Source organism: Zingiber officinale, chromosome 8A (assembly GCF_018446385.1).
Source record: "Zingiber officinale cultivar Zhangliang chromosome 8A, Zo_v1.1, whole genome shotgun sequence".
Classification (NCBI taxonomy): Eukaryota; Viridiplantae; Streptophyta; class Magnoliopsida; order Zingiberales; family Zingiberaceae; genus Zingiber; species Zingiber officinale.
In genome coordinates, this window is record NC_056000.1 from 86,807,761 (window position 1) to 86,820,277 (window position 12,517).

Here is a 12,517-nt window from a genome sequence, read left to right on the forward strand (position 1 = left end):
ACTCACTTAAACCTACTACACATGCCATTAGCGACAAATAAGGGAAAACAAAGCATGTTTAATAGTATATAAGTATCCAAAAGATGCTCTATTAACTGAGCTAAAGTCGAGGATAATGACTTCTTTATGAATCGAACCCTCCACTGCCGCTGCTAGCGCAGGCGCCGCCGCTTCCTTTCTCCTCGTCGCCGCCTTCTACAAAAGCAGCTTTCCCATTCACCTCGTCGTTGGTTTATTTGCTTGGTTGAGATCGTCGGGGAGTGTGAGTAGATCTACTGGTAGTGATGAATAAGCTCGAGATGATGGCATCCATTGATGCCCACATGAGGCTTCTAGCTCCGGCGAAGGTCTCCGATGACGATAAGTTGGTCGAGTACGACGCCCTTCTCCTGGATCGGTTCCTTGACATCCTTCAAGATCTCCACGGCGAGGAAATCAGAGAGACGGTATGCTCACTCTGTCTGTGTTTTTGATGTTTGCGGTTTGTTCGGGTCTTTGATGCCGTTTTGGCTGAGATACAAGGAAATGGAAGAAAAATTGTTTTTCTTAGATGTGATTGGCCGGTCGAAGTGGGTGGTATTGGTAAATCATTTTGATTTTACATCGTGTTGGATGGTTCTTATGTTGATCCATTCGAGCTGCTTCTTGGCAGGATCCTAAGGTCGTTGTTCGTTTCTTCCTTTTGTTTGAAGGTGGCTTTCGTTGCTCTGTTCGGGTAGTTTAGATGTTTAGCCTTCCCAGCTAGGGGCAACCTGAGTACATTCTTGACTGGGGTATTTGGACAAAGTACTCTTTTGCTCGCGAGTTGGGAACTCTGACTAAGTTCTAAGGTGAATGGAGAAAGATACTGTGATTCAGGTTGACCTAGGTGAGAATGAGCGTCCGTTGAGGTGGTTAATGGCTTAGATGAGATGCCTTCTTTTTTTAGTGAGTAGAGTGTAGGTCGAGGTCTGAGATGGTATGTCATGATAGAGGGGATTGCCAGGTCCAAGTCCCACACAAGTTACGTTCTTTTATAAAGATATAAGAGTCAAGAAGCAGTCTATGGTTGAAACTTGGACTTCAAACGATGTCTTGGATGCTCAATGCAGGTTGGCTTATAGCTGAACTTAGTGTGGAGGATAAGATTTTGAGGGCTGGTGCCCTTCCAAGTTTTACAGTCTGTAGATTGTCATGCCATTTGCAGGCTCATATTCTTTCAAATTCACTATTTGGTTTCATCATCTGATGAAGCTAATTGATTTTTTACGAATACATAATTGGAAGCTTGCTTCTATTTTTGATAAGTCTAAGGCAAAGTCACCGCTTATGAGTTTTAATTATGCTTTATATGAAGGTAGGATTCAAACACAAGACCATGAGAACAACTTTTGAAGTCCTTACCATCTAAGCGAGTCCAGATCCTCTGGTTTGCAATTCCTGGTCCCTTCCGCAATTTGCGCATCGGATTGTGGTCGGAATCCGACCAAAATTGACTACAATCTCCCCTGGGTTCACTTTCCCACCTAGATTATAATTTTGAATCAAGCCAGGCGGTCGGAGGCCGTGGCGGTGGGCGGATTGTATGGTGTTGAGCAGGGGGGCCCACCCACCACCGGCGGCCTCCGGCCGCCTGGCTTGACCCAAAATTATAACATAGGTGGGAAGGTGAACCCAGGGGAGCTCGCAGCCAATTTTGGCCGGATTCCGGCTGTTATCCGATGTGCAAATTGCGGAAGGGACTAGGGATTGCGGATCAGAAGATCTGCTGTCCATCTAAGCAAGCTAAAAGTTTTGACTTGTGCTTGCATTTTCCATGTCAGGTTCAAGATTTGTATGAATTTTCTGCTGAATATGAAGAGAGACATGAATCTCAGAAGCTAGAGGAGCTGGGAAAGGTGTTGACTAGTTTGGATGCAGGTGACACTATCGTGGTTACAAAATCGTTCTCCCACATGCTTAACTTGGCCAATCTGGCTGAGGAGGTCCAAATTGCCTATCGTAGAAGGATAAAGCTGAAAAAGGGGGATTTTGTAGATGAAAATTCTGCAACAACTGAATCAGATATAGAGGAAACACTCAAGCGTCTTGTGGTGCAGCTGAAGAAGTCCAAAGAAGAGGTATTTGATGCTTTGAAAAACCAGACAGTTGATCTGGTTTTGACTGCACATCCGACGCAGTCAGTCAGAAGATCCTTGCTCCAGAAGCATGCAAGGTTTGTTATTAACTGTCAATTATAATCTACTTGCCAAAATCATTTTGGGAGCAAATAGGTTGTTGGTTTTTTCCTCGATGAGCTAGTTTAGATGCATTTAACCTGGTCCATTTGTGGATTTAATTTTTAAATACTGGAAAGGATATTGGAACAATTTATTTATTTATTGGTTTTCTTTATACCTCTTCTTTTTGTCCTACATAATTCTCATAAACTTCATGATGAGGACCAGCATCATTGCTATACTTTCTAGTTGCACACACTGTCACAGTTAAAACTGGCCCTATATCTAAAATGCAAATGAATTGACTGCTATATCTCTAAATCTTAGAAAAAAATTCATCTTAATATTCTTGGTGTATTGTACTTGTTTAATAATGATTAGTGGTAATGAAATGAAGTTGGCATCTTTCAAGCTAAAAGACGATGATAATTGGCTTCTTACATATGATCCATACTTTTAATCAGGATAAGGAATTGTTTGACTCAGTTGAATACGAAAGACATCACTCCTGATGATAAGCAGGAGCTTGATGAGGCTCTTCAGAGAGAGGTAATTCTACCACATGCTGAACGTTACATTAAATGAGCATCTTTTTAATTTCTGCAACTTTTCATGGAGCTGGAAGCTACATGTTTGATTTTGGGATCTTTTTTAATCTTGAAACAGAGGAGAGAGAAGAATCAAAACCTGTTTAAAGGGAATACATAATTTAACAACCCATATCACCAACTTGTTTAACACTTTGTTATCATTGATATTTTGAGCGTCAGAAATAGGATTTCAGAATTTGTAATGCATGGAATGTAAGGAACTAAGACGCTAAACACGCGAAAGCGTAGCGGAAAACATCTAGTTCCTTTCCAGAAGATCCATGCGAAAGAAAACCATATACTAAGTTTTACATGAGAGGGTTATACCTTTGTTGCGTGTCATTCGCAATCCCAACATAAATGTTTCTTTAGATGCGGATCTTAGTGCGATCAAGTGGCCGCGCCTCTATGTTATCCATACAAACAAGCCTCGTTTGTCTCACAAACTCACAAAGTGGAGAATGAAACAACCAAAGGTTGTGCTAGCAACCCTTCTTGGAAGTTTCGACCAAGTGAAGAGAGGAGGAGGAAGAAGAGCAAGAACACCAAAAATTCATCATGAAAATGAATCCAAAACCCCCTTTTATAGATTCATGAAATTGCCTTATGCCTTAATGTCAATTGCCTTAATTGACATTAATATTTATCTTCATCTAATGAATCCAATGCATGAGCAATTCAAATTGTTTACTCTTCATCCAATGCATCCAATGCATGAGTAATTCAAATTATACACTTCTCTTTTTTCGTGAATTCAAATTCATGAAATCACTTAATGAGTCCAACTCATTAACCATCAATCTAATTGACTCACTGAGTTTAATTCGAATTGGATTCAATCCAATAGTTGGATCCAATTGAGTCTAGTCCAATTTGAATTATACTTAATCCAATGATCCATCATATGAATCCATCTCCATTGACTTGTTCTTTGTGTGTTATCCAATAGGTTCTCGTAATGTTAGCAATATCTCTAAAACTATTTTAGATACATAAACAATGAGTGTCATCTAGCAAGACATTATTGCTACCAAAGTGACGAGAATGTCGAAATCCTACCTAACCTTTTCATGTCTATTATCTTGTATGACTTAATCCTTCTATCCTTGATATCTAGATTGATCAATGAGGCATAGATCGTGTCATCCTCTTATCAATCTTTGTGTTTCTTGATCTCTAAGTATACACACTCAATCAAATAAGCTCAATATCGCATATTGACTCATTTAAGTATGATCATGCATTCTTGTGTCCTACTAATCAAGAGGTCCACACATATGACTTCCGTTATATGGAAGGGATAGATCCCATCTACATCACTCACATCCCTCCGCATAACTTATTGCATATCCAGTGATCGACTTTATGGTCCACCCTGTTTCGGGTGACGTTTGTCGATACCAAAGTATACAACTCTTTATGTAGGGAACCGTAGTGACTTCAGGTCTAAGGACTATTCATACTAATAATCACATGAGAATGTTTATGACATTCATATAACGATCCATGAAACATTCTCATGGTGGGGTCATTCAGTATATATTCTCTAATATATACTCATGTGTCAACTTGATATCTCATATCCATGACTTGTGAGATTAAGTCATCTGTTGACCTATATACTAGTTTCAACACATTAATATTATCCTTGCATATTAATGCTTGACTAGGAATAGTTAAAAGTAGTGTTCTATGTATATCTACAATATCTCACTATCAATTCAACCAATTGATATGTTGTAGATTAGAGCCTCCTACTGTAGGACATTATTATACTTATTCATTCAGCACTGAATTGAATTAAATATAATAACCAACTTTGTCTTTATTAATAATGAAATATGATACAAAAGGAGCCCTTTACAATCGTCTCATAATTGGTACTAGGGCTAATACTAACATGGAATTGAGTTGATAATTCTGGTAAGAAATGAGCTTTGTCTTTAAAAATCAGCTATATTATCTTTTCATATGAACATTTAGTGATGATGTGATGGACCATACCAATCTCCATTTAATCTAGAGTAAATTGTACACCCTCTCTGGTTTACTTGATATTCCAGGTACCAATCATTTTTTTCCTGAAAGAATCTCCACTTTAGTCCATTATATGGTTTATGTAATCTACCTTACTATAAAGTAAAACACATTATGTTGTGTATTTTTCTTTAAACTTGTAATTGTCAAGAACAAATTGGTTCAATGTAGTTGAATTAATGAAGTAGCTTAACCAAGGTTTCATATCTTTGCTAAAATTGTATAGTATGTATTACAATATTTCTATAATAATTGACTTGTAGATTCAAGCTGCCTTTAGAACGGATGAAATCCGAAGAACTCCCCCAACCCCTCAAGATGAAATGCGTGCTGGAATGAGCTATTTCCATGAAACTATATGGAAAGGTGTTCCAAAATTTTTGCGACGTGTTGATACAGCACTGAAAAACATTGGGATAAATGAGCGGGTGCCCTATAATGCTCCTCTTATTCAATTTTCATCTTGGATGGGCGGTGATCGGGATGGTAACTCAACTCCTTGGTTTTAGATTAGGCCTACATTTATTTTCCTATTATTTTACGATGGATGTAGTTGATTTGCATATATCCTGATTCCTGAATCTGGGAATGGAATACGGTTTAGGTAATCCAAGAGTTACTCCAGAAGTAACAAGAGATGTGTGCCTGCTGGCGAGAATGATGGCTGCAAACTTGTACTACTCACAAATTGAAGATCTGATGTTTGAGGTATTGAATGGCATTCTTATCATAGTTTTTTATTCTTTCCTTTGCAATGTTTTTGTGTGAATCAATGTGATATTTTCTTGTAGTTGTCTATGTGGCGCTGCAATGCTGAACTTCGAGTACGAGCTGACATTCTACATCAATCCTCGAGAAAAGATGCAAAGCACTACATAGGTTCTATGTTTTCATTGAATTTGTTTTTTTATATAATTGTAATTATGTATATGGATTATATCAGCTTTCACACCTGTGTTATGAGCTTATCTTCTTTGGTATTTATTAGATTGCTTCCCATTTTAGGAAAATCTGTTGAAAATCCTACCATTATGTTTCGACATTGCAACTTGTTAAGTTTCACTTTTTTCAGCCTGTTTTTTTTTAAATATCAAACTTATGATCACTATGGATTAACAATTCATTGTTTTCTTCTTATTTATTGTTTCACAGAGTTCTGGAAGCAAGTTCCTCCAAATGAGCCTTACCGAGTTATACTTAGTGATGTGAGAGATAAGTTATACAACACACGTGAGCACTCTCGCCATTTACTTTCAAATGGATATTCCGACATTCCTGAGGAAATGACTTTTACAGATGTTGAACAGGTACTTAATGCATCTTTATCTATGGTAAACAGAATTGTTTTAATCTCTATTTTGTGTTATTCCACATATGATGGCCACCATTGGGGTTAAATAATCTTTTGCGCTATCTTGTAGTTTTTGGAACCTCTTGAACTCTGCTATCGATCACTCTGTGACTGTGGCGACAGACCTATCGCCGATGGGAGCCTTCTTGACTTTTTACGCCAAGTATCAACCTTTGGCCTGTCTCTTGTCCGACTTGATATTAGGCAAGAATCTGACAGGCACACTGATGTTGTTGATGCTATCACTAAACACTTGGGAATTGGATCCTATCGTGATTGGTCTGAGGAGCAACGTCAAGAATGGCTCTTATCTGAACTTAATGGGAAGCGCCCTTTGTTTGGTATTGACCTACCAAAGACAGATGAAGTTGCTGATGTTTTGGACACATTCCATGTCATTGCGGAACTTCCTTCAGACAATTTTGGGGCTTACATCATATCAATGGCAACTGCTCCATCAGATGTCTTGGCTGTTGAGCTGTTGCAGCGTGAGTGCCGTGTGAAAAATCCATTGAGAGTAGTCCCATTGTTTGAAAAACTTGCGGATCTTGAGGCTGCTCCAGCAGCTTTGGCCAGACTTTTCTCAATAGATTGGTACAGGAGCAGGATTAATGGGAAGCAAGAAGTCATGATTGGATATTCAGATTCAGGGAAGGATGCTGGGCGGTTTTCTGCTGCTTGGCAGTTATATAAAACTCAAGAGGAGCTTATAGATGTTGCCAACAAGTATGGAGTAAAACTGACCATGTTTCATGGACGAGGTGGAACTGTTGGAAGAGGTGGTGGTCCTACACATCTGGCTATCCTGTCTCAACCACCAGGTACAATTCATGGATCTCTTAGAGTTACTGTTCAAGGTGAAGTGATTGAGCAGTCCTTTGGAGAGGAACATTTGTGCTTTAGGACACTGCAACGTTTCATAGCTGCTACACTTGAACATGGAATGCATCCCCCTATTTCCCCAAAGCCAGAATGGCGTGTATTGATGGATGAAATGGCTGTTGTTGCTACAAAGGAATATAGATCAATTGTCTTTGGAGAACCACAATTTGTTGAATATTTTCGCCTAGTAAGTAATCTAACTTATTTGATTAATTACTTGCAATTAGCAATCAAGAAATTTAATGAAAATTTGGGTTTGTTAGTTGCACATAACTTTGCTAACCTATTTTGTTGTTCAGTCTCGTTTACAAGTATGTGATGTGGTGCTGATCTTGGTGCCTCACATTATTTCTAAAAGTGGGAATATGGGCTCAAGGGATCTAGTTGTCTAACACATCCTACCTTTATCAGGGTAGCATCTTGTTGACAATGGTAAACAGTAATCAGTATAGCACCTTATCGGAGAAATGATCCCTTTGTCCTATCAAATTCTAGCTTCAACATCTAATGGAATGTGACATCAACTAATCAAGCCTTTGGATAAGGCCCTATTCTCCATTCACCTCTCCTTGATGCAATTGTGGTTACATTGACAGGCTACACCTGAACTGGAGTATGGGAGGATGAACATTGGAAGCCGTCCATCGAAACGAAAACCCAGTGGGGGCATTGAATCACTTCGTGCAATTCCTTGGATATTTGCATGGACACAGACACGGTTCCATCTACCAGTGTGGCTTGGTTTTGGTGCTGCATTCAAGCATGTCTTTCAAAAAGATATCAACAATCATCAAACTCTTCAGCAGATGTACAACGAATGGCCATTTTTCAGGGTGACCATTGACTTGGTTGAGATGGTTTTTGCCAAGGGAGATCCTGGAATAGCTGCTTTATATGATAAATTGTTGGTTTCTGAGGATCTGTGGCAATTTGGTGAGCAACTCAGAGCCAACTACGAAGAAACAAAGCATCTTCTTCTTCAGGTGCAATTTTTTTCATCAATTTTTTATTAACTCCCAGCAGATCATTGAGATACAACAACATCAATATATATATCAATTAATCTAAAGTGAAACCATTGTTAACTGATGGTTTTGCTTATACACATTAGTTATGAAGCTTATTTTAGTGGTTTTACTGTGTAAGGCAAGTAACTTTTGATTGCCAAGTTTTTAACCATGCATAGCGAGAATGACATATCCTTTAAGTCCATTTATTTCATAATAAAAATATATTTATGCTTTATTTCAAGGACTTGCATTACTAATTTAAGTTTATTTAAAATTCTGCCAAAATAATATCTTGTCCATATTAGTCTGAGTTGTTCTAAGAGTCTTTCAAATTTGCTTCTCCATTGTAGGAATAAGATTCTAAACTTTTGCAAATTCTGAGAGTACGAACATATGATATCTTGGCCATATTTTTTTTTTGTGACCACAAGGTGTTCCTACACCATTCGAGAGTGACAATGTTAAACCCCCTATAGTTGTGTTATACGGATTTAAACCTTCAACCTTCAACGGAAAGTCTTCTAATCTAGTTCAGTCACCCACTTGACAAAGCAATTGTTGGTTGTTTTGTTGCTAGCCACCTAATATCTTACATGCCACAAAAGAAACTGAGTTTTCCTTGTTCCTTCCTTTTAAGTTTTATATTCCTTGCATCATGTTTTGTCTGAAGTGCCACCTTGGTTCTCTTCTCGTAGGTCGCTGGACACAAAGATCTATTGGAAGGCGATCCATACTTGAAGCAGAGGTTGCGTCTTCGAGATGCTTACATCACAACTCTGAATGCTTGCCAAGCTTATACCTTGAAGAGAATCAGGGACCCCTCCTACCATGTGAATGTTGGGCCTCATCTATCAAGGGAGATCATAGAATCCAACAAACCCGCAGCGGAGTTGGTGAAGCTCAACCCTAGCAGCGAGTATGCACCTGGGCTGGAGGATACCCTCATTTTGACCATGAAGGGTATTGCTGCTGGAATGCAGAACACTGGTTAAATTATGAACTCAGTAAGGTAATTTACCACCACAGCTTTCGGTGTTTTATGGAGTTGTTCAAATCCATTGTTGCCTGACTATAGATGGTAAGAAGAATGACTAAACTGAGTCTATCTGTGAATATGTTTCTTGTGTTTTTAGTTCTCTTGAATCTGAACTTTTGCCCTGTCAAATCTTTGATGATGTTGGATTCGACTGTTCTGTTGCAGTTTTCTCCTTGTTGGAAGAATCAAATGATGGATAGTCCATGTTTTGTTGCATGAGTAGAGTAGATTGATTTACTCTAATTTAATTCGATTGGTATTTTCGTTCTAAATCACTTACTCTACTCATCTCGATCAATAGAACCAATGATTCATTGTCTCATTTGACCAATTCAAGTCATCCATCCTCATTGATCCACTCATTTGATCCCCTCCATCTTCTCGTAGCGATTGAAGTTCATCTTCTTTGTTTCCTTCGATCTCATTTAATCCCTACAGAAATTCATTTAATTCTTTGTTAAAAAAAAAGAATCGATAATTTGTCAAAAGGGCGCAGTTTAAATTTCAAAAGCTACATTGATATTTTATTTTTTATTTTTCCAAAAGGCGCATTTAATTTTCATTTTACCCTTTGAATTTTTATCTTTCCTTTTTGATTTACATGCCTCATCTTACCTTTTAAATTATTTTATATTTATTTATTTTTATTTTTATTTTAAACTTTAATAAAAATTTAAAAAAATATATAAAAGGAGGTTAATAGAAAATTTATTTTTTAATATCTATAAAAGAATAAAAATTAAATTAAAATAAATTAAATTAATAAATAGCTTATTTTATTAATAAAAATAATAAAAAATTGCTTTTGGGCTGGGTTTTAAATATCAATGCTATTGTGATGTTGATTTTTAAAACCTACACCATAATTTAAACATTAGTATTGTTGTAATGTTAATTTTTAAACAAGAATAACATATTTAGATTTTGGAGTATCCAATTGACATTCTTTAGCTTCATAAATAAATTTTGATCAAAATCTATTAATAAATTTAGGAATTTAAATTTTTTTAAAAAATAACCTATAATAAAAGAGGATAATACATATATTTACGATGCCCATGTCTAATTTTAATATCCCTACCAGAAATGGATTTACACTAGGACTATCCTCGCCATGATTCCAGGTATAGCCCCGTCCAAAAAGTCAATCAAAAAAAAGTTAACGATAATTTTTATTTAAAGGACGGATTAATTTATTAACGTATCCTTTTCTCTTCTATTTCTGTGTATCTTTTCTCTGAGGAAAGGGACATTGGACACGTGAATCTCCAATCTCCGATAAACCCTAATCTTGTTTTTTTTTCTTCTCTTTTCTATTGTTGTGTATTTCTCCGATAAACCCTACTCTCTGTTTTTTTCTTCTATTCTCTGTCGTCCGCTGACATGATTGAGTCGCGCGGTCGTGCGTGCGACCAACTCGTACAAAACCAAGGCAGCTGCCGAGCCATGATCGATGCTTTGGCCGTGTGTGCGTGACCAACTTGCACGGCCGCGGCTGCATTCTTGATTTTGTGCAAGTTGGTTGTCACGGCTGCCGCCTTGGTTTTGTGCATTTGTTAGCTTAATTGGATTCTTTTGCTTCGTCGGATTCTGAAATTGATGAGCGGAGCTAAGCGCGCTAAGGATGCGATCTCGCTAGCTTAGGTTTGACCCCTTGAATCCCATTACTAATAAGTGCACTGCTGATTGATTATTTGGTTTTCTACCGTGCTGCTGAGTGCTGATTGGTTATTTGATTTTTCATGTACGCAAATTTATACCACTATCTAATTCTTTACGTTGTATAAATTAATTTAATTTTTATAATTGATTTTGATAAATAGGAATTGAATTGCGACACCTTTTTTCTGGAATTGATGTTTGTAGTCTAGTATCTTCTAAAAATCATATTTACAATGTCAAACACCTTATTAAATTAAATGCTACGGACTTTCTTTTTGCCTAACATGTACCTTCGAGTATTTCTTCAAAAATGTTAGTCTTAGACTTATTACGTACTTGTGTGAATCAATGAAGTCTTTAATCATATGTGGGACTTTTGATGTAATAAATATTTTCCTATTTTTGTACATTTCTCTTTTTCACTTTTGTAATTAACTAATTATGTTATTTTCTAGTGTGAGTTGTTTGTTATATATCTGTATAATTTATTATATTTTATTAATAATATATAAGTTATTATATTGAGTTTCAATCCATCCCAACTCAAATTCTTCGATCTATTCTTGATCCCTACTAATTCGATGAGGAGAAAGAGGGAGTCACGTGGATGACAAGAGTTTTTATGAAAATTTCACTAGATACACCCCTACACTGTAGTCTCGACTAGGTTGTCATCGCCTCCGACACAGATCCACCACTATTGTGTACTCAGCTGGTGCCCCTGCCTCTAAATCCAGCTGATTTCTGATCAAAACCCTAGATCAGGCCTCCGAGCAACCTTTGCTGCTATGCTCTTATCATCGTCTTCGCCCTCTGAGCCATCGTAGTCGTCTCCAGCCACATTGATCCAATCTATTTTTGGTCGTCTCTGACTGGATCTAGTGCATCTCCGATCAACTCAGCTGCCTCGTAGATCCAGCACTACATCTTGGTCCATTAATCCAGACTCGATGAGGAAGAGAAGGAAGGAGATGTGATATTTAAATAGAGGTTGTAGAAAAAACATAGGAAGAGGGGGATTCACCAATGAAGAGAAACCACCTCTAGTTTTAAACGAAAATAAATTTTTATTCAAATCAAAATCAAACTTAACATATTTTTACAAGAGACATAATCCTTATTTAAATAATCTAAGAAATAAGAAAAAGTCATAATAAATAAAAGAAAAGATAAAAGAAAACTCATTCTAAAAAAAGATAAAATCTAAGCTATTTTTTTTTTAAAAAAACTAATCCTAAAAATTTAAAATAAATAAAAAAAAGTTAAAAGATCAAAACTAAAGTTCATCAAAAGACATAGTATAACATGCTCATGCTAGGGAGCATGGGATGACCATATTGGCCACTAGAAAGATGATTTTATCTAGTTCGGACTTTGAATAAAGCACAATCGAGTTAAGAGGCTACGGGCTAGTCATCTTCCTTGTTGGAATCTCAATTGTCCTTCTTTAAGACCAAAAAAGGAGGTTGGTGGCCTCATTTTTCTTCCTATCACAACTTGAAAGGGAACATAATTGTATCAGAGGAAATAAATTAGTCATGCTGTAGGATGCTCCCGTATCAGACGTCCCAGATTGAAAAGAACTCGTCCTCGAGTTTAAAATTGTGTCTTCTAGATAAAAAGTCCTCAAGTGTTGATAAATCAAAAGTTGTCTCGTAAGTGGTAGAATGGGAAAAGGATCCTCTAACATTAACTCAGTCAAATTTATGGGCGGCTCTGATAGAACATGCACTGTATCCTTAGATAATCTG

At 37.1% G+C, this 12,517-nt stretch overlaps 1 protein-coding gene across 1 annotated transcript; it reads left to right on the top strand.

Moving 5' to 3' along the window:
- Positions 1 to 94: 94 nt before the first annotated feature.
- Positions 95 to 9,320, top strand: LOC122009821 (phosphoenolpyruvate carboxylase, housekeeping isozyme-like). The gene is made up of 10 exons (XM_042566124.1): positions 95 to 446; positions 1,803 to 2,194; positions 2,663 to 2,747; positions 5,089 to 5,311; positions 5,430 to 5,533; positions 5,617 to 5,704; positions 5,978 to 6,132; positions 6,247 to 7,245; positions 7,655 to 8,041; positions 8,764 to 9,320. Exons 1-10 carry the CDS (start codon positions 285 to 287, stop codon positions 9,058 to 9,060), a joined length of 2,892 nt encoding a protein of 963 aa, XP_042422058.1. The 5' UTR covers positions 95 to 284; the 3' UTR covers positions 9,061 to 9,320.
- Positions 9,321 to 12,517: the final 3,197 nt, after the last annotated feature.